Source organism: Orbicella franksi, chromosome 14 (assembly GCF_964199315.1).
Source record: "Orbicella franksi chromosome 14, jaOrbFran1.1, whole genome shotgun sequence".
In the NCBI taxonomy this organism is placed as follows: domain Eukaryota; kingdom Metazoa; phylum Cnidaria; class Anthozoa; order Scleractinia; family Merulinidae; genus Orbicella; species Orbicella franksi.
The window spans coordinates 17562955-17586197 of record NC_138158.1 but is presented as its reverse complement, the minus strand read 5'-3'; the positions used below and the strand labels follow the sequence as shown (position 1 = coordinate 17586197).

General features: G+C 40.3%; 3 protein-coding genes across 3 annotated transcripts; 1 reads left to right on the top strand and 2 right to left on the bottom strand.

The window, feature by feature from the left end:
• On the bottom strand, positions 1 to 1244 carry LOC145468865 (cannabinoid receptor 2-like). The gene has a single exon (XM_081452557.1). It carries the CDS (start codon positions 1205 to 1207, stop codon positions 254 to 256), a length of 954 nt encoding a protein of 317 aa, XP_081308683.1. The 5' UTR covers positions 1208 to 1244; the 3' UTR covers positions 1 to 253.
• A 3230-nt stretch (positions 1245 to 4474) lies between these two features.
• On the top strand, positions 4475 to 5167 carry LOC145467265 (uncharacterized). Its single transcript, XM_081450812.1, has one exon. The coding sequence runs from the start codon at positions 4475 to 4477 to the stop codon at positions 5165 to 5167; it is 693 nt and encodes a 230-aa protein (XP_081306938.1).
• Positions 5168 to 17798: 12631 nt separating this feature from the next.
• LOC145467369 (uncharacterized) lies at positions 17799 to 23227 on the bottom strand. Its single transcript, XM_081450922.1, has one exon. The coding sequence runs from the start codon at positions 21351 to 21353 to the stop codon at positions 20046 to 20048; it is 1308 nt and encodes a 435-aa protein (XP_081307048.1). The 5' UTR covers positions 21354 to 23227; the 3' UTR covers positions 17799 to 20045.
• Positions 23228 to 23243: the final 16 nt, after the last annotated feature.

Genomic DNA, 23243 nt, shown 5'->3' with positions numbered 1-23243 from the left:
TCCGCTCGTGCACCTTCGGCACGCAGGAGCTCCGATGTTAACAACGGCATGGTGAACTTAACTGGTTTAAGTGGCCGTATAAACGGGGCAAAGTTATAAAAGATTACATAGGTTGGGATTTCAGAATATGGCCGTTGGCCGTATTAATTTAGCAGGCTTTTCTTGTAACAAAATGTATGGACACTTTGACGGGACAAATAAAAGGTGGCCGGAATGACGAGGTGACCCCCACTGTAAACAAAATAAATTGTTTCTACATCTTTGGTTCAATGATTTCTGAAATAATCTTTTTACAGACTCCATGTCTAAGCATTTTTTTAACAGCTTTCCTGATGTCCTGACTTCTCCAGCAACACACCAATGGATTGAAGAACGAGTTTAAAAATGCCACAGTTTCGCTCCAGCTGTAGTAGTCGTAAGAGGTTATGTGTCCAGTGACGATTTGGTGATAGGTGGTCACAACCAAAACGGGGAGATTAAAAAGAAAATAAATTCCCACTATGTAAGCAACGCTGACTGCAAGCTTTATCTGCATTCGAAAGTTTTGATTGCCCGAAGAAACCCACTGCTGTTTCCGGATTTGATGGCAATGGCGACGAACGATGAGATGGATGTTAAATTGTGAAATTCCCGCAATAAATAAGGAGATAAACCAGAAAAACAAGTGTACGCCTCGCGCGATTGTATTGATGCGCGCCCACTGGAGAGAGGTTAATGCAGTGTTAAGAAACCAAATCAACATTGCGACTAGTAAGACCCGCTTCACAGTTACCAGGCCTTCGTAGCGAAGATGTAGTCTCAAAGCAAGATATCGTTCAAAGCTTATTGCGCTAAGAGTCATAAAGGAGACGCCGTAACAGACGTAAAAACCATTTGCGTAGAGAACCCTTACCGCGCAGTTGACATAGCCGTGGAGGTTTTCGTTGAATCGATAAGCGACGTAAGTAGGTTGCACGATGACGCTGACAAGGAAATCTGATAGAGCGAGGCAAGCTATCAACAAGCACGACGGAGTGGAACGAAGTGACGGACTCAGCAAGATGGCAAGAAACACCAGAGAGTTTGCTGTTGCTGAGAACGGCGCAAAGATCGCGTTGATCACACCAGTGATTAAATTGCTTTGGTAGCGATGCTGAGCTTGTTGGAAGATAGGATCTGGTAGATGAAAACAATGTTGGTTATTATCGATGGAAACGTTAGCAGCCATTTTCGAGCATTTCTACTTGAACTGCGATGAGTTTCGAATGAGAAGAACCTTTTCAGTTGTCTAAGCTGTTCGTTTACTTAATGTTTTCTAAAAAAGGACTTGCCATCACGTATGTAAATACATTTATCTTTAGCAGTTGATTGCTACAATTATTGACGGCATTGCGAACGGAATGACACTGACATTAATTTTGGGCGAAAACGAAATTGATGATAACATTAGAGGGAAATCCAAAATTTAAAAGGATCGAGAGATTCCTTACAAAGGAGTCGATATATTGAACATAGCCAAAGAGCGTAATCATTAAAACACAAGCGAACATGTCTTTAACTTTCCCCACCATGCCAAGCGCCTGTGCTTAAATTATTTTAGTTTTATTGTGTAAATTGCTCTAAGTAGAACCTGTCACGAAGAAGACATTGTCATCTTGACAGGTCCTATCCTCGGTGAGAAACACACAGGATTAAATTACATTCACCTTGTCATTTTTGTTTAATCAGCTGACTCGGCCATATCTTGTAAATTGCTTTTCTTATTCCCTTTTGCAAGACTTAGCTGCATCTCTAAGAGCAAGCCTTTAACGAAAGCTGGCGAAAGGACAATGCCATTTTTGTTAAGTACATTAATTTTAATAGAGTTTCAACACTAGGAGTCCTTATATATTGCCATAAGGCGTTTACACATTTGCTGTTCGTCGGCACTTTTTTTTTTTTTACACAAATTTGCTTTTGTAGCGCAAGTATTCCGAATCTCACTGCCGTTTCTTAAGGTGGCTATCAACACTTTCTGGCACTAATACTTTGATGGGTCAGTGTAAAGTATTTCTTCAATTTAATAAAACTACACGTGTAGGATATCTCATCAATTTAATGAGACTACAACATTCCAAAATGGCGGTCTTCATACACACGCCAAAACGAGGCGGAAATAATTATTAAGCGCACGAACTGACACGCATACTTTACAGTCCGCACCAAAACGTCCGTTGACGCTACGATCACGAAATGACTGCCCAGTTACTGTTAATTTTTTTTTGGTATTTTCTTGACATAGCAGGTTGCAGAAACACCTAACTACTCGGTCATTTGACACCCTTCTGCGCAACTGCGGCATTTGATTTCTTATCCGACAGAACAGTTTTCAAAGTTGATTTTGGGGAGCAAAATCCTTTTCCATCGACCTTTTGAGACATGTGAAAATAGAAATATCGATTTTGAAGAACTGTTGCGTCATTCTTGATAGATTTAAACGGCATATTTTGTGTTTTGAGTTGAGTATCGTCGAGAAATACGATGTCCTCGTAAGGGGGTTTTCGAAGATGCAAGAGACCAAAGCTACTTTCGCCACGTAGCCGTCTTGTTGAGAAAAGAAAAAAAAAAAAAACGAAGAAAAGATTTGAGGACGAACATCGGAAACTTTATATAGCTGCAGATGTGGATGCAAGTTGGAAGAAAGTAAAACGTAAGTGCTTGTATTCAACGGACACGGCCTTCACACAACATTAACATGATAAATATTCTTTACAAACAAAAAGTAAAAAGTCGATGGATAAAAATATTTTCGAAAGGCACATGAAACTCCAAGCTGACCCGCGGCGAATTCATACCGCGACTGATAGTATTACGATTTCTATTGTTTAAAAAATTGGTGTCAATCAAGAACGCACATGCGCTTTATCGTGACAATGGCCCTTTAACCCACAAGGTTTAGGGGGAGGGTTCTGAGCCACCTTACATTTAGACGACAAAACTTAACTTGGCAACAAAAGATAGTAGCAAAGTCAAGTATCATAGCAAGAGGCTTTTATTGGAAAAGAGACGATACTTGGACTTACTAGCGCATCTTTCCTGAAAACGCCTTGAGTATTCGCTTGCTACAGGCTAGGTTTGATGGTATCGCATAAACTGCCCGCTCATATATACATTTTTTTTAACTGTTCCCTTCATGCCACGTGGCACATAGGGCCGCAACATCTACTCTCCATCTCAATCTGTTTATAGCTAGCACTCTGTGCTCTGCTGCAATCCGTGAGTTCTAACCCAGCTTGGTCCTTTCTCTTGTTACAGTTCTTCGCCAGGCTTCACAAGGTCCTCTTCTTCGCCGCTTTCCATCAGCTGTCTAACACAGAGCAATATGAGGATTTTCGTCGTGGCCCATTCGTAAGACGTGGCCGCATATATTGGACCTTTATTATAAATGTCATTGCAAACTGAGGTTTTTATTCTTCTTAACTAAGTACTGCTTCAGCCATCCGTCGATTCAACAGTCCAGTTTCTTTTTAGAATTCTTTATTTAATTCATTGTTTTTCTTATTGGGCGTCTCTTGCTATATCCCTGGGGCGGATCTAGAGCCTTCGGGGTCTCGGTCAAACCCCCTAAATTTAAAAAAAAAAATGAGACATTATAACACGCTCAGAACTTGACCTAAGAGTGCCAGAAATTCCATTTCCGAGGTCCTCAATTTGTGGATTTCGAAGCAATCCGCAGAGAAGATTGACGACAACGTTCTGAGCTTTGCAAGTGTCTGAAGATGTGTGAGAACTTGTCTGAAGAGAGATGTTCACGGACGCCTGTGGAAAAATGACGACCAGTTCCGCCGATATAGCAAGTTTTACACTAAGCACAAGTAAATTTGTAAATCACACGTGAACGAAGTTCTCTAGGGACAGAATCCTTCACTGAGAAAAGATTTCTTAATTTAACGTGGTAAACACTAATTTGATATCAAGATCATTACAATAACGATTGACAAGGCAGCGTATTTTGCTTTGGGCTACAGTAGAAAAACGGCCTAAATAAGGTAACTTAAAAAAGTAAAAAAATATATTGTTTACCCTGTGAAGTAGTATTAGAGGAGGAGGTGTTTGAGTGGAGCCATATCGATCAATGGATGTGTCAGAAATATCGGTAGATGCATTTATCGATGAGATGAACGGGGAAAAGATTCTTGTGCAAAATGAAAACTAGTTCCATAATGTCCTTGTGGAAGCCCAGCCAAGTATTGTTGATTTTAAAAAACCTGTCAATTAATGTCCTGATAAGACTGATGTTGTATGACAGAGGTGCGGAACTGCATATGACAATGGTTTATTTAGTATAATCAACGATTCCTCCAAGTTTAAACCTATTAGTAAAGACCCTACCCTTACACGAGTAGGGTTCAAAAGTTTCTCAGGGATCTGAAAACAAGGTAAATTGGAGAATTATTTATACGACAGCGTCTATCCCAACGGGTCCCAACCGGTCAGAATATACGGTTTGCCCAATATGCATAAACTACGCGATCCCACATCCACACCCCCTTTCCGCCCCATAGTTTCATCTATTGGAACATATAACTACAATTCAGCTACGTTTTTATGCAATCTCCTTGAACCATACATTCCCAATGATTACAATGCCTCTGACACTTTCACGTTTGTTCAAGAAATCAACAATTTACCCATGTTTCGCAAATTTCTGATTTCCTTTGATGTGGAGAGCTTATTTACTAACATCCCTCTTGAGGAATGTATTGACTTAGCGGTCCTGTACATCTCCGAGGGAAACCCTGACCTCAACTTACCCCTCTCCGACCTCAAACGTCTTTTTTCATTTGCTACTGCTGAAACTCACTTTTTGTTCAAAGGTTCCTCTTACGACCGGATTGATGGGGTTTCCATGGGCTCACCCCTAGCTCCTGTCCCCGCCAATCTCTTTATGGGTCACCATGAAAAGATCTGGTTAGAGCAATATCAAGGTCTTGAGGTTCCATTTTACCGTCGTTATGTGGATGATACGTTTTGTTTATTCCACTCAGAACAGGACGCCATCGCATTTTTCGACTATATCAATAGTCAACATCCGAACATACGCTACACGATGGGGAAAGTAATTGACCATGTTTTGCGCGATATTTTTACTAAAAGAAATATGTTGGTCAGAGTTGTTTATTTCTTCGGTATGACGATAAACAACTAATATGCCATAAATGAGCTTCCCACAATTTTCCTTTTATCTTGCCGACAACATGTAGAACTTTGCAAATTACTTACACTTAACCGCTACCAGTAGCTACAGTTTGAATTCTTGAATTAAACAAATAAGGCAATTTAGAATGGCAACTGCTTGCGTCAAGGTTGGTACATGTTCTAACACCGAGATTTAAACATGGCGTGGCAAAGAAAGCCGAATATTGGCATTCAGAACGAGGATTTTGACATTGAAAGGACCGGCTGATGCTACGGAGAAAGACAAACCAATGCATGATACTATGCCACAAACCGCGAAGTAAATGAACATGAAAACTGTTGTGGAGCGTAACTGTCTGAAATACGACAGCGGTATGCAGTGTGTGGTGGATACATACACGGCCAATTCAATTATTTGCCACCATTCACTGAGAACAGTGAGACAAGTATAGCTCGAGGATATGATGATTATTTCACCGTGTCAACACACGACGTAGCGTGCAAAACTTTGGAATTTCATTCGGCATCCGCTCAAAGCTGCATGATTTGAGTTTGATCATAACATACTGACTCAGGTGAGCGCCATTACGCTTTGGCCACCAACTGATCGAAAACAGGCTAACAAGGCGACGTTTTTCCAAAGCTATTAGAGAGGTTAAGCATGACGTTAATGGCAGACGGCAAACGGCGAAGACAACTTCTGATTTTGAGTCCTTTTCTTTTAATCCCTAAATGAAGCGCACAAAAATGGAATAACGTCTCCTACTATTCATGGCAAAAACAAATAATTTCACCCTACTGTACACACAGCTGAAGAGAGACGGCAAAAGTTTCAGTTTTGCCGTTTGCCGTTTGCCGTGAACATCATGCTTAACCTCTCCCATTTTAACTTCCTGATCTCTCCTTTGAACTATTGTTTAAACAGTCAATTTTACTTGAATGATATGAAGGTTCTCCTTTTTAAAGGAACAGCTTCAATCCAGGACATATTTCATGGTCCTAGCTATATATCTCGCTTTTCTTTCTATTTCTTTTGTTTTTGTGGTATATTTACTTTTCTCAGTTGTTAGAATAATGAACTAGTGGCAGTAGTAGTATTGTATCTGTTATGTTGTATTATTTTTTAGTTTTGTCGTTATTATTAGTGTTGTTGTTAATTAAAATTAATTCTTGTTTAAAAAAAGCTATGTCAGTATTTTAAATATTGTTAAGATTGGAAGCAATGTTGATTGTTTCTGTAGTTTATAAGTAATGCTGGTGATGTGAGTAAGTTTAGTTTTGTATAATTGTAAACAAAGTGCGGTATTGCAAAAAAATCTAACATTAAACGTTTACAACGTCGAAATTTTGTTCGATAAAAGGAATTAGAGAAAACCATCATTTCCGATTGGTTTGAATGATTAACATTCACGAGTTTTTTGACGGATTTTATTATAACAGTTATAAAATCATCGACTCTGGATCAAAATGAGCGCATTTTCCATGGATCAAACAGCCGATATCAAGTTATGACTTATTCAAAAGTAACAGAAAATAGGCGAGGAAGTTTTTGATATTCGCAAAAGTTTGTGTTTTTGGTAATTCGTTGTGCAGTATTTTTCTTTTGTTCGATGAATTTTTCCCCTGGTACACTGTTTAGTTTCCGCTCCTCAATTAACCTGAATATTTGCACAGGATGCGAAAAGTAATGTTGTGATCATCATTTGGTAAATTTATTACCATTCTTGTTGCACAAGCGCATATCACCGAAGGGGTCATTTGTTGCTCATTTTGTTTTGATTTTGTTTTTTTTTTTTTTGACTTCATAAAGATTATTCCTGGTTAAAATGTTATTGCTGTTATTCATTTATATCAGCAGATAAAAAGTTTTTGTTCTTTAAGGCCCTGTCCACACTACGCAGAAGGAATATGAAAAAGTAGGTTTCACTCTGATAACGCATCAAATGTTTTCCTTCCACACTACGTTAAAAACGCGGCAATATTCGGTCATTTTGGATTTGTGTTTGAGTAGATCTCGGGCGGTGAAATATCCTGATTATCGTAACGTCATCGTTTTCGAAAATCTTCGTTTTGAAAATGTTTTCTGTCTACACTAGAACACAAAGGCGGCGATTTCAAATTCCTCCGGTTTGAACAGCGTTTTCGAAATTAAGCTCCGTTTGCGTAACGGATTAGTGTGGACGGAAGGCCTAACTGGAGAAATAAAGGCTCAGTTTTCCAATTCCTCCAGCGCAGTGTGGACAAGCCTTAAAACCACATTAAATATTGGAAGATTACAAAAGTAGGATGCAATGCGAAAACAGTGTAGCTTTCAGAGTTTGACTTTATATAGGACTTTTGAACTCGGTCAAGGGTTCAAGATTTTACGTCCAGTGCTAAAACGAGGCCGGGACAGCTTGTTTGGTCAGGTATTGAAAGGTCTTTGGAAAGATAACAACATTCAAAAAAAATAAGAAGAATAATAATCAAAATAAAAGTTACCCTTTCACCTAAACAATGGTTGCACTTTAAAAATAAAATGCATTAGTGCACTCGTTGTTGAAGATCAAGATAGGGCAAAAGTGTCATGCTTCGTTCTCCCTACTTAGTAAAAATCAACCAACAAATTGAGCCAACAAAGGCCAGAGCACAACGGATGATTAGATCTTAGTGAAAACTCGTTCCCAGGAGCTGCCATGCTCTGGTCAGCATGTATAATCAGAACTTCTTGGCTAACATGGGCAGTTACCTAAAATTACGCATATTCAGAAACGATTTAATTTATATGGCCCACAGGCACAGTCAAACTGGAACCAAGGATTTTCTGTGCACTTTGTCTCCAGGGTTCTCCCAAAACTGTGTTCGCTTTTTGAAACAAGCCTAAGTACAAGGTTGGATTTTATATTACGGTTCTTAAGCCGCCCAGAACTGATGAGAAGTTCAGAGACCGCTGAGCGACTACACGCGGGCACTTGGGACTAGGATGACTTACAAGCCCTTGTGGTTGACGTACTTCACAGCTTATGTAGGAATTCTCGTAATGCGCTCTTGACGTCAGTATCAGGACTTTTCAAAGTCAAGATTGTAAAAGTTCTACTAATTGTTTCAATGTTTTTCGTTTACGGTTTGCTGGAAATCATGTAGGTGTAACTCGTGTTATACAAAACTGAAAATTTTTACTTACTAACTAACTTACTTACTTACCTAACGACAGCTCGATACCTCATTAAGGGCTGTCTGTGGATAAAGGGACATATGCCGACTTTTATTTGTTCCTTTTATTAGTATAGGTAATCATACGGTTTCGAGTTCAATTTGGAATTAATTTGCACGAGTGAGTTTTTCAAAAAGCTGAAATTGCACGAGCCGCTTCGGCGAGTGCAATTTCAGCTTTTTGAAAAACTCACAAGTGCAAATTAACTCCAAATTGAACGAGAAAAACCGTATGATTACTTATTAATAATATAAACATGAAAAAAATCGCGCGGAGGAAGTGCCGGAAGATCTTTCTCGAAGCCATTTTTTCTCATTCGAGAAAACTTTTTTCAAAGTTTCAGCACAAAATTTTCATCATCATTTTACATGATATCATTTTCTTAGAAAAGTTGCTATTTTCTTACAGTCAATCATAATCCAGAATTTCGATGTGTAATTTGCACTGGTGTTACACTTTTTGCACTGATGTTACACTTTTTGCACTGGTGTTACACTTGAACTGCACTGCTCTTAGCCAATCAGCATCGAGTAATTTTTTCATGTGTATTATTATAGTGAGAATAACAAAATTTGGTATAAATATACCAAGACGTCAATAGGTCACTTTCGACATATTAAAATTCAGCTTGAAAGTGAGGCCCAGAGGACACAAACATAAGAAATGAATAAACATGTCATTCAATTCCCTTTGTTTGTGTCCTCTAAGTCTCACTGCCAAGCTGAATTTTAATATATCGAAAACAGTCTATTACATAACACCCTAAAGGTAAAAATATTCAAAGTTACCCAAGAGCTTTCAGAGTAATCAAACACAAGTTGCTCTAAGGCAGTTGTTTCAGTTATGGACAAAAACGAGAACGGCAATGCTGAAAATCCCAAAGGCGTTTACATTTATGACCGAAGGCATTCCATATGGTTGAACCAGCGGTTGAACCGGCGGAGAAAAGGCGTCAGATTTTCACCGCGATGCAATGGGAAAAATATCTGTCCTCCAACAACCACAGAAATTTGTGAATTATGATGAGCCAGAAGGTGGAATTGAGCCAAGACCTATTCTACCGATGCATGATTCTGATACCAACAGAAGTTCCACCTGCAGACAGTTGTACAGTGATCGCATCGACTCTCAGAAGCTAGAAGTTGCCTTCAATCATCGCAACCTGCGGCGTGTTACACCATTCACCAAGCAACGACAAGAACCGTTCGATGGCGATGAAAAAGGCTGTCAGAAATATCCATACACCCCTTCATCTTCGCAGATACGCAACCATTGCAAAAAGTATTCAAGACAACACAGCAGTGGCCAACTAGGAAACTACACTCCCAAACTGAGTACAGTTCCAAATCAGTCTTGTGCAACCACTTTGCCATTCATTTCACCGCAAAACACGGTTGAAGAAAAGTCCGATCCAAGGGAGCTCTACCGGTACAGTTACCAGCAAAAACGTCTTAGTACAAGCATTGAACGAAGCGGTCACGACTCTTCTACGAGGTATGACAGAGTTTGGAACCCGAAGCGGCGATACGAAACCTTGATGCCACCGAATTGGAGTAGCAGGAATTCTCCTGACCGCGTTGACGAACTTTGCAGCACCAAAATCTGGCCAACTATGTACCACATAAATCAGCACAGCCGACCTAGGACCAATCAAACAGCAAGACCATTAAATGTGGCACGACGTGCAGAGCATTCACCAGGCCAAAAAGAATCTGATTTGGTAGCATATAACGTACGTAAGGCAGAATCATCTGGTAAAGAACGGATCACGACCACCGCATCACAATCCCAAATGGGCTGTTGCTTGCCACCAATTGAAGTTGCTATGGATTCAGCTGTGGATTACTCGTACAGAACTAGGCCTGAGGTAATGCTGCTTACAGGATCCAAAAAGTCCTCAAACAAGCGTGAACCTTACCCAATTCAAGAAGAGATGGTCAAAGGCGCAGAGTTTGCAAATTTAGCACAAGCGAGGCCCAGGCAATCAAAGCTACACAAACCCTCTGGCGGCCAAAAAGGTGGTAATGGTGGACGAAAGAAAGTTTCATACCAGAGTACGCTTATCCTTAAAGAACCTGTTGCAGCATTAACGGAACACCACAAGGAACAGTTCTCCGATGACAATCATGGTTCTCGACTGTCCAAAAGAAGGAATATAGAGAGTAACGAGCCTGAGGAAAACACCAAGGTCAAAATCAACGGATCCAGAATGTCTCCTAATGACATTAGAGTAGACCTTGAAGAGCCCACAAAAACAAGCAGTACTCATGAAAGTCTCTTGAGGAATTCAGAACTGCAGATTGCAGGTAAGATTAATTCTTTATTATTATTTTCTTTTCCTCGTGGCATGTTCATGTCTTGTTCTGTCATTTCATAATACTAGCAACTTTTCACGTCACGTTCTACTAGGTCATGTCATCTCGTGTCGTGTCTTCAATTCATTTTTTATTGATCGACCACAGAAGTTTGTTCTCCATGTTAGCCTCGCACCTCACATCTTGGGTAGCATCTCGCGCATCATGCGTTTCACGCGCATCACGCGCATCACGTACATCACGTGCATCACGTGCATCATGCGCATCACGCGCATTACGCGTAGAGAGCTTCCACACAAATGTCAGAAAGTTCTTCTCTTTGTTTTGTTTCTCACTGCTTTTGCTCTGCTGGTTACTAAACGCACTAAGCAAATTAATAATGCCTTAACGCACGACCCGTGCTTTAAGAAAACTACTATACTTGATTCTTGCACGATCTAGTATCCTTTGCTGCCGTTATTAGGGTCGCCACGCAACACTTCTCACTGCTTAGGGGGGGGGGGGGGGGGAAGCGTTGGCTGACGACCCTAATAACGACCCTAACTGCTTTTGCTCTACTGGAAACGTTTATTTGATAAATTATTACTAAATCAGTCTTACTAAACGCCTTATAACCTCAATACCTTAACGCACGACAAGTGCTTTAAGAAATCTACTATACTTGATTCTTGGAAGTACTAATATCCTTCGCTGCCGTTATAAGGGTCGTCACGCGACGCTTCTCTCCACTAACGGGGAAATCGTTGCGTGACGACGCTAATAACAGTTGCGAGGGAGACTATGGAAGTACCGATGCAAATGCATCCTCGTGACCATTCGAGGAGGGGCGGAGGTAGCTCGATGCTTTCTCCGACGAGTACTTTTCTTTGGCAGCAGATTCATTAAAAACCTAATCACTTTTGACGATAACTTAGATCTTTTTTAACAAAACAGGACGACTGTCAGTTCTCATGACTTAGTGAAATACTCATGCTTATATGATAGTTTCTACCATTAGCCGCGTGTGTTGCAACTTCATGTTCTGCAGGAAGGTGTTTGTTTTGTATAAGATTGAGTCACATTGGATTGTATTCTTCTGTTACGAAGTATAAAGAAACCGAAAATCGTTTCTTTTACAATCTTGGCCAAGAATCGTCGATAAATGGTTGTCACAAGGAAATTATAAGGATCTGAAACGAACAGTAGTGGCAGATTAATCAGTATTTAAGGTTCCGAAAGTGGAAACACGTTCTAAATACTCAAGCGCTTTAAGGTTACTGGAGACCTTCAGGCGTGCCTTCCGGAAAATGCTTTCTTTATGCGCTGCTTTAAAGAAAACCACGGTAAACTATATATCATTGCAAAGCTAATAAACTGTAGATTCCGAAAATAACAACACATGTTGTTATTTTTGTTTTGATAGGCACGCACAAACCTTTAAACGCAAAAATGACCGTATTTGCTAAACTGAATTACCAGCCTTTGTGTTACCGCGGACATCCAAACTGACTGGACATTATCAACCAGGAGTTGATGGGCTAACAAAGTGTGTGAGGCTTTTCCGATATTTCTATTGGCTGCTTAGGAAGTCCCTTTTCAAGTTGGACAATAGAAAATTTTCTGACTGCTGTTACTCAATGGGAAGTCACAGGATCAATGTTTCGATTTTCGCAAAAGCCTCTCACACTTTGGTGCGCTAATATCTGACGAAGATTTTGGCCAAGTTTCGTTAAAATCCGATAAATCTACATACCCTATTAATTCATTTGAATAGAGGTAATTCACAAAAAATAAACCTTGGATTTTCGGCCTCGCAAGAAATTCACAGTTTTCACACCTCACTGAAGCGGTTGTCAACGTGACCATGCTGCCAACCAATGAAACGCAGCTTTGAACTCCCCAGCGGGCTACAGTAATGCCTCCCGGAAATGAATGTGCAATGTTTACATGTTTTACATCGGCAGTAGCGAAGTCTGCCGTGAAACATTCAGCAGCTTATAAACCGAATCAGCAGATAAATGGTAAAGAAGGAAAGGGAAAAAAGAGGAATACTAGCGGAATAGCCTTGAACATGCCTACCGGGTCGAGTGAGGATACTTACACAATTTTAAAAAAATTCTAATGCGTATTTCATCGGCCTATTTGTTTTACTAGAATATGGAAAAATACTCTTCGAAGCAAAGGAAAGGAGCGTTTGGAGAAGCTGCCTTGTCAGATATCAGCTATTAAATTCGTCGGTAATTCCGCGGCAATCAACTAGAGCTGGGCATCGACGAAATATTCGCTTGCGGATCCTTGCGATTTGCGCTTCCGTTCAAATGTGGGAACGCGAAGACCGTGCAAAATCTCCTAGTCTATCACCTAAGAAACGAAAACAATCAACAAAAACGAAGATTTCTGTGCGAGAAATTGCAAGACGTAAGGGATAAACAAAAGAAGCGAAATTAGACTCCGCGGATGAGATCAGTTGCCGCGTAAATTGTTACTGCTCAACTCAAGGGTTGACACATTTTAATTGGCTTATCACAGTTTGCGGTTCATTGACTCATTTAAAAATTTACATCATTGTGGATAACTCGTTCACTTTTAAGTTTTTAAAATTTTTTTTTGTAAAATTCAGATAAAGTGGAAGTCTTGAATTTGGTGTAAAAAAATAATTTTGGACAAAATAGGCCCTTGAAGGTCTACAGTACTAACTTAAGGCCTGGGTCAAAGGCTTTTAATGCTAAAAATAATTTATTAGTTATATTTCTGAAGACATCAATGACAATGGAACCAAATTTAGCACACAGCTAGGTCTTAACGTCTTTAATATTTTAAATAAGAATTGGTGCTTCTGATAGGTCGTGTGACATGTCACGTGACTTTAAGCCGAAAATAGCCATTACGTGAGGAATTGGTGGCGGTTTTTAGTAGTATAATCCAACAAAAACGCGTTTTAGATGCGGGTCAATTATCTCCATCCTCTCACGTTTGGAATCACCGTCCCTCTTTTTGCAAAAAATAAATAAATAATAATAATAATTATGGGGTCAAAGGTCATTTTTTCAACAAAATTCGACTTTTGATCCTTCATATCTTCTACAAACAAAATCTACCCATGCAACTCTTTTTTAATGGTGAACATGGCTATCGGCATGGATCGCGGGTGCATGCGCCCAACGACGACGACGACGTCGCGCAACATGGCGGCCATACTCCAGCTAATACCAAGTCTTGGTTTACAGCGTCTTTGATATTTGACATCCATGTTATGGTCAATTGATACCTGTCAAAACAAGGTATCCGCTGACCAGCATCACGTGACCATATCGCTGGCTCAAATTTATAGCTCAACGGCCATTTTTTTAATTGTCCGCTGACTAAGTACTTGTTTTCTGTTGGATTGCGGGCTCATGTCAGGCTAATTTTTTTATAATTAGGGCCAGGTTGTTTAAAAATTGGGTTAACGCTAACGCAGGATTATCGAAGTATAAATTTATCTTCTATACAAGTGTTTTTCACTGCTTTAGGGTCAGAGCTTGAGATTATTCAAAATCAAAACGGAAGGCCAAAAAAAATAAACAGAAAACATCACCGCAACGTTACAAACTCAAATCAAAATTCTCGGTTATCCTGGGTTAGCTTAAGCGGGTTTTGAACAAAGTGGTCCAGGGGTTCCGCTTTTAGGCTTGGCTAAATCTATATGTTAATAATCTTTTATGATCATCATTTATTCTAGCCACAGAGGAAGACACCATCATTCTCAAGGAATTTCTCAGCAGCCAAAGGTCGGGTCGAAGAAAGGTCGTTTGCTCTGAAATTGAGAAAACCATGAATACTTTCAAGGTAAATGGCGCTCGGATGTCCCTGTGCCATATGCGACGGGAGCTTGGAGGTCACAATGAATTCGGAGCACTGGAAGAAGAAATTGAAGAGGAAGTTAGTAAGCCTCGTGGTAAGTGTTGAATTCAGTAGCAACAAATTGAATGGTAACAGAGACTAGTTCCATTTATATCGTCTACCTTTTGCACTAACTGAAGCGTTAAGGGTGAGTATTCGGGCAATCTTAAAACAACCCCTAAAAACCGGCGGAGAAGCCGCACCTTTTTACTCAAAAGTTTTGGTAACAAATCGGAGATGGGGCTTTTCTACGAGGACATCTGGAGAACATTCCGTGAATTTGCATAAATCAACACTTTTCATCGAAAATTTGAAAGTCTGCATTGCAAACGAAAAAGAATTTTCTTAAGTATACCACAGTTTACACTGATCTTTGCTTTTGCAAGTTTGGTGGCCCCTAAAAGATCAGGATTTTTTTTCATAAGCATAAGCTTACATTTCTTGCTGTTTAAGAGGCATTAAACCTTCTTCTTGAATACATCTTTTAAGCGGTCTAAGGTCGCCTCTGTTGAGCAGCTAAACGTCATTGGCCAGGGAATCTCTGTTCGTCACAAAGCTGTGAACTTGAGTGTCGCCGAAAAACCGTTGTATGCGGTGAGCCTGTTGCGTCTTGTACTACGAGATACTGCGATCAAATGAACCTTCGATACTCCTGTCCAGTACTTCATCTCCCAATCAATTGCCTGGCTACTAAGCTACGAAAGAACTATTAAAGGAACAAAAGTGTTTTTGTAGTAGTATGCAAAATTCTATTGAAAAATTGACAGGAATATAAAAATGTTGGTCGGTAAACATGATGTCAATACAGCTATTATGGTTTGAGGAAGTATTTTACGTTCAATGAAGCAACAAATGTTAATGTACATGTAACGCATCTTTCTCCACTCCACTTTTGACTTATTTTGATTTCTTTCCACAACCCTTTACCCCCAAAATTTGAGTTGCCAAACTCGGGGTTTGGTTCATCTGCGAGTGTGGCTCATCCGCAGGTGTTTAATTAAAGGTAACTTAGTTTTGGAAACAAGTGGCTTTACAGTTTTTCCTACATTGTCAGTAGCATCTACAAGTCTCGTTTTCAATGTGCAAACTTGAACACGTACATTTTATCAGAAATGAGCCTTTGACGTAAAAGGGATTAACAGAATAAAACAACAACGTGAAAACGGTATGAAGGTGTTTTAGAAATTCGAGAATAAATCGGTGTAATGGAGATTTCTGGTGAATTTTGAGCAGCTTGCTTAATTATGAATGAAGCCTATTGTCTTTTATCTTGTTTGTTTGTTTGTTTTTATTTAGGTATGGCCTCTCACGGCTACCAGACGTGGAAAAAGAAGCGAAGGCGGACATCGGCTGCAATATGTAAATTCATCAGGGAGTTCTCTAATTAAAGCCCGCTTGTTCAAAGAACTGATAACGCTGCCTAGAGTGTCCGGGTGGATGTGCTGGGTTCCCAGATATCAGTTAAATTTTCGGATCTATCGGTGACTATTTCAGCCTATTTCTCCACTATCAGTAGATTTACAGGTCTCAGATATCAACTACCAGATATCAACTATTATTAAAAAAACTTATCGTATCTATAACAAAATTCTTGACCGTGATTGGTTCGCCGCGCGCCTATTTGTCAAGGAATCGGTGCGGGATCGCGTAGGTGTCCAAATATTTTTAAATTTTGAAATTACTCGCCCAGTTACTCCTTAAACTGTACTCCACTCGGTCCAATTACTATTACTAATAGTAAACTTGACCAATCCTCAGCTATAACGCAAACTCCATCCACACCATGACCCGTCCCCAGTCGTCTCTCAGTGTCGTATGGAATACCAACGAGGGAAGCGCGGCGTGGGAGCGCGGGGGGTTATGGGAAGGAGGAAAGGAGGAAAGTCTCTCTCCCTTCGCCTCTCCCTTCCCATCAAACTTATGGACTCTCGCTACCTGACTCGTCCCCAGCCGTCTGTCGCTCTTGTCGATTACTCAGAGACGGCTGGAGACGAGTCAGATCCAGACCCTCCATCCACCTGGTCTAAGAAATAAAGAAGTCAGTGGCAATGTCATATTAGGATAGTCACATATGCAGTGGATAGCGTTATCGAACCTTTGAGGATTTAATTTCAGTTATACATTAACCTCTTACAGACCGGGCTTTTGGGGGACCACGGATATGACAAGGATGGGAGAAGGGGTGATTTTCTCTCTCCCCTATCGTAACTCCAGCAGTTTTTCAACAGATTACGAGCTACGGTAAGGAAGCTTAGAGGGGCAAAAGCCTTGTAAGAACGATCTCCTTTGAGGTTGGCAACATGTAGAATGACATGACATGTCATTTTTGAGGACATGGTATGTCATTTTTGAGCAGCCGCCATCTTGGATCTGTTTATTTGTTATAACTTTGTTTGGCGGCTTTTTCTTAGATCTGTTCACATGGACTTTTTATTTAATGCACAGCTCCCCTCTCACCCCCTCCTCCACCCCCCCCCCCCCCGCCTTTCCTAAGTCCGGTCTGAATGGGGCTAAAATATCTATCTCGCATTTACAGAGTACAAAAGTCGGTCGGTTCCGGCATTGTAAATTGTACTTTTGTATATATTTCACGTTGATTGGTCCTTTTCGATTGGTTTACTCCGTAAGCCCGGAGTTTTTTTTTTTATACCTGAACTTGTTAAAACAGATAGTGTTGTGGTGAGCTATAATTCAGTTCACAGTACTTGGACACGTGCATTTTCATAATTAACAAGGACATTACATCACATTTACTTTCATAATTTATTTGGAAATTACCTCGCGTGTATTTTCTTAATCTACTTTAATCTAATGAGAAATTACGTCGCATATAGCTTCAAAACTTCCTGGGAAATTACCACGCATACAATCATAATTTAATTTTCATAATTTACTTAGAAGATACCTCACATACATTTTCATAATGTACTGGGACATAATGCATTTTCGTTATTAATTGAGACAGATATTTCCTTTCTAGTCTCATAATTGGCCACGGTGTGATCATTTTTTATGGATTTTGGATCCTTCTGAACTTAATTAATGCCTTAGGATGAAAAACTTGGGAATTTACTTACTCAGTTTATCTAATTTGATCCTTGTGACATATTTCTCTAAATGTGTGGTAACTAAGCAATCTGCACACCATGCGTACCTATGTTGAGTACTATCCCAAGTTAAAGAGGTGTGTTGCACTTCGAGCAAGCTCGGGCAGTAAAAGATTTATTACATGGCAAACTGCTCCAAGGTGACCAAGATATGGGAGGGCTGGGTGGAATTTGATCAAGTTGTCTCGAAATCATTACCTTGCTTTGTAAGATTGTGGCTTGAAACTTGAAAGGCCTGTAAAAGTTTTTTACTCGGGCTTCCGTAAGAAAATCCGAGTCAAGGGGGTCATGGTCCCAGGCGTTCCATGCGTAGACCATGGAAACTGGGGACGAGAAACGCGACATTGCTCTCTCTGCGTGACAGAACGCGGTGTTTTGCGAAGAAAGTTTTGGTGAGAATCGCGCCTTATACGTTCATCTCGCATACAAAGATGTCGATCGTTTTCGGTAAGGGTCGGTCCACGAATTATATTGCTTGAAAGCCAGCCAGGTAAGCAAAGGTCAAGCTCGAAACGTTCTCGTGAGATAACAACTGAGCCGATCGCGGTATGAGTTCAAACTACGAAAACAATGACAAAATAGGCAGTCAATGATTGCATGTGACTACTGCTGATATTATTTAGAACACTGCAGTAAAACAAATCATATTGCAATAAAACGAGCTAAATACGAAAACGATTTTGGACTGGTAGCTCATTAAAAACAGGCGATTTGTCTCTTGCATCGCGCGAAATATGCCGATCTCCACATTTGTAAAGATAAGATTTTCGGTAACTTGAATTAAATATTTTATCTCCAAGTTAGTTGGCTTTCTAGTAGGGTGCAGGGAAAAAAAATAACGTGATTTTGGAGGCAAATTGTGCGGGAAAATTAAAACTCCTATTGTGCGGGGAATTGTGCGGGATTATTGACGAACCAATGTTTTCTACATTGACGATAGTTTAGCCACATGTATTTCACTAGTGGTTCAAATATATTTATCAGTCGTAGCAATCGCCAATTCTTTTAGAAAACTGTGTCTGACTACTTAAGAAAATCATGTTGCGTGACAGGAACTAGACGAGTATGAAACCATGTTAAATAGCAAAACAGAATGCTGCATTTCCCCTTATAAATGGGTTCCTTTTTAGAAATACTCCTGCCTTGATTCAATAAAAATATGTAGGTTAAATATTTAATCATAAACTGCGTTAAGGGTGGCAAATTCTCAAAGTTATCTGCAAAAAAGACAACTTGAAAGTTTATGCAAATTAAGTGCAATGCGCCTTGTCATAGGGCTATTGTTTTCGCGAAGGAGTTTATCTATTCGCCCTCCAAAGGAAATATGACTCGTGAAAAGGCTTTAAGATCGCAACAGGGCAAAGATGTTTAGCTGCACAATTTACTCGGTTTGCCACGACCAGGAAACGAACTTTGTACAACTTCTGTCAGCATGTACAATGTAATCGCCAGAAGTTGTAAAAAGACCTCGAAAATTCTTTGCAAACAAGTTCTCCATAAGTGCGTAGACAGCTGTGCTTCATTCTTGAACCAAAATGGTTTAAACTCACAACTTGCGATTGGATTAGGAGGATCCTCAATGAAGCAACTTGAATAGTTAATATCTAAGCGGAACTCTTGTGTAAAATATCCTGATTCTTTAATTTGTTTTTATTGTGACCAATACGCGTTTTTGTAAAGTACGATTCGATACTGCGGTTCGAAGCCCGAGTAAACGCTCTTAGAGCGTCTACAGTTTGTCAAAGCAATTGTAAAGCTTGGCTTACGAGACTAATCACTTCATCTGTATTTTAGTAATAACATTTAGAACACATTGAATAAACGAACTCAATAAACAATCATCAATTATTGTTATCATTTTTACTGTGAATTTTGTTTGTCTTTCGTTACTCATTTTTGCATCAACAATTCTGTTCTGAACGTTTGTGTCGCTCGTGGCGTTACTGATAAAAAAATATCTCTATCTCTTAGCTGGTGATCTTCTAAATTCTCATCAACTGTAACTTGAAAATGCATTGTATGGAGAAATTACTCGTTGATCACTTGTACCTGATTACAAGGCAGCGTGCGCAGATGGGAATGTGAAACTTTGTTTCCAGAGCCCGCACGCTTTCTGCCAGCGGTGACCGAACTTGCGACGCTCTTGACGAAACCAGCTACACAAAACAATCACGGGCTCTAGGAAAAAGACTGAATCTTCCTTCAACCCCACGAAGAGTGTTTAAGAGCTGAAGCAAAAGACCCACATCTTTATCAACGCTAGAATTTCGTAGTCACTCACGTAACATTTTATTATCACCATCTTTCGATTCTCACTCAGTCTGAGGTCAGAAAAAGCAAGCTTAGTATATCAGTCATAAGTCTTGTCGAAATCCTTGTAAAGGCGCCTCTGAATTTACCATGGAAATTGAGTTAAGACAAATACATCGACTTAGAATTACTGTTCGTTTCCGACACGATATCGATGTAATATTCCAGCTCCGTTGCTGTGGCATACTTCGGTTTTCTGTATCCATTTTGGCGTGAAAACCTCTCAGGAGACATTGTAGGTCGAAAAGCGTCGCACAAAACACGATATTGTTGCCAAGGTGGAATCATATCTTTGTCAGTTCTCTTCTGTCGCATTTGATCAGACCTTATCGACTCCGACGGCTGTTTGAGGTGTGGAAACCGCGTATGAAATGGCGCTAAGTAATGTGGGCTGTGGTTAGAATCTCTATTTGTGGTGTTCCGTGGCGACGCAACGTTTCTATCGTTCTTAGCACTTTCAAAAAGCAAGGTGCGGACAGATGATTTCCGGGACATGTCGTTGGGAGTTGTCACGGGAGGCTTAGGAAAAGTGTCGCTACCCGGACTATGACAACTGCTTTGACCCTCGGCTTTTTGGTCATCGCTTGTTGCTTGTTCGAGCTTAAATGGAGGCATTTCTTCGCTTTCAGTGACACTCTCTCCAACTTGAAATGATAAACGTTTTTTTGCACTGTTCACTTTTAACTCCGTAGAATATGAAGAGCAACTTTTGAAGTCGTTCTCGCTTGAAGACGCTCTGGAATAGTCATCCTGAGGTTGGCCATTTTTGTTGGGATTTCTGTTCTTTTTGGTCGTGACTTTTTGCGACTCTTTGTGACTTTTAGCGACCAAAGTTACCTTTGTTGTTTTAGGCTTGCGTGGCATTTGAAAATGTCTGGGCTTTCCCAAACCGTAACGCCGGGTCTGTAGACTGCTCTGTTCGGTTCTGGCGGAATTTTGGCCATAAACTTCGCGTAACACTTTCTCCCTCTTTCCAGTCTCTTCGTCTGCAGAGAGGTATAGGACCTTACACCCAGAGCTCAGTTTTTCCATGTCGCTACGGTAATGGTGGAAATTCTGTATGTGTTCGTAGCAATGAGGCACCAGATTTTGAATCAACTCTTGCTGTTTCTTCCCTACCACAGGGTAAGCAATTCCATAATTGGCTTCACCATTACCAGGTATTTGTGTATCGTAACATCTCTTCAAGTCCTCTTCGCCGATTGTCGGCTCTGAGCGAAATGAAATGGTACGAAACGCATCCTTCATTCTTTCAATAAACGATCTGTGTCTGCAATCCTCGAACTCTGCCACGTCGCGTTTCTGTGCCGAGATTGGTCCACGGTTTACTCCAAACGGGCAATCACTTGTCTTAGGGGATTTTTGAACTTTGGTTGTTAATTTTCGCCCTTGAAACGGACGCGTAGCCATTCACAATCAAGACGTATAAACGAAACACTTTACCGCTCACGTTAGCAACGAAAATATTGTTTACATTGGTGATTGAGGCACGAGTTGATTTGATTGAGTAAACAAAGCATAATTAAATCCTATTTACAAAGCTTGTTTGACAAGGAGTACAGTAGATTAAGGGATCAAATTGTCTCTTCCGTGGCATACAACGATGGATAAAAAAACAATAGCTAGAAATCAATCATCTAACGGACCAAATTATCGATCATTATCCTTTCACTCAATTAAGCCTCGTCCACATTACGCCGGAGGAATTTGAAAACGGAGGTTTTACTCTGAAATAGCATCAGATGTTTTCCGTCCACACCGCGCCAGAGGAATTTAAAAACGCAACAGTCACCGGTCATTTTGGATTTGTGTTTGAGAAAAACCCGGGCAGGGAAATCACGTGATAATCCTCATGTCATTGTCTTCGAAAAGCTCCGTTTTCAACCGTTTCCTGTCCACACGAAAATGCAAAGCTGGCGTTTTCAAATTCCTCCGGTTTGAAGAGCGTTTTCGTAAAGCTCCGTTTTCGTGACGGATCAGCGTGGACGATAGGCCTAACCCTTCGTTTTGAAATTCCTCCGGTGCAGTGTAGACGGGGCTGGAGAATTCGAGGCTCGAGTGAACATACCATCAAATTGGCAATCTAGAGTAATATGACAGCTAATAAGAGAGCTGATTATGAAAGGTTTTACGACTGTCTCCGGAGATTAACGAAGTCTAGAAGAGTTTACGAATCCTCAATACTTCCTGGTTCGACTGAATTCGCCGTGCGGTCGGAAAATGAGCCCGCGTGACCGGACTCAAATACAGCGAATGACTCAGACCCGTAACTATCGAGCGCTCATGTCTTGATCGTAGTCACAATGTGTAATATGCGAATACTTGGTATTTACAAAACAACAAACTGTCGAGCCCTTTACATGGGCTACACATGAGGCGTAAGGACACGAGCAAGAAATCAGTGACTGATGTATAGCTCTATTTTTTTCTGTTTCAACTGGCCACGGGATCTTTCTAAAAATAAAAGATTGTTAAAGGAAACGAGAACATTTTTGCAAATAGTTAATAAATAAATGTTTGGACCTTTATTTAGGAACGGCCCCAAAATACTGCAATCGAGCACTTTACCAAGGCCCTTTCAACATTACCGAGAAGTATTAAAATTGCTAATTGTGACCGAAAGCACGCTTTAATCGAAATGAAATAAATAACCGTAGATATTGGATTACTTGGACACAGACAAATTCTGACGAAGACCTGCAAAAAAGAAGCTAAGATGATTATTTAATTTTTTTTTAGTTTCGAAAGGAACTGTTGGGCTGCATTCGAGAGCAGGTAACGCATTGTTCCTGCTTATCAACTAGTGTATTGTTCTCGAGGGAAAACAATTTTTTCCAACAAAGTTAACCTAATTAAGGTTTCCGACCCCTTTATTTCCCCGCGGTATACAGGAAATTTCGGTGCGAAGCCACATTTTTCCACAAACCCTCTTTGCATATTGCATTCATGCAAGTACACCACAAATATATAAGCAAGAGAGCCTCTCGGCAGGTAGGGAGAGCCTTGTTTTCTTAACAATGAAATACCGACGATCTTTACGACGTTCTTTCCACCATTGCAGCCCGCATTATTACCCGAACCCGCAAGTAGAGCTAGTGATGCGCCGAGAGCTGCGTAGTACGTTTTTCCGCTCTGTAGACGGACTCTGGGCGGTTAAGGACCAAGCGCTGCTTGCTAGTGTAAAACATTACCTCTGACAAATAGGGTATATTCTTAAAACTGGTGACTCGCGAGTAATAATTACTATCCCTTTGAAATACACGTTACAAAAACATCTGAATTCTCCAACACAATTAAATT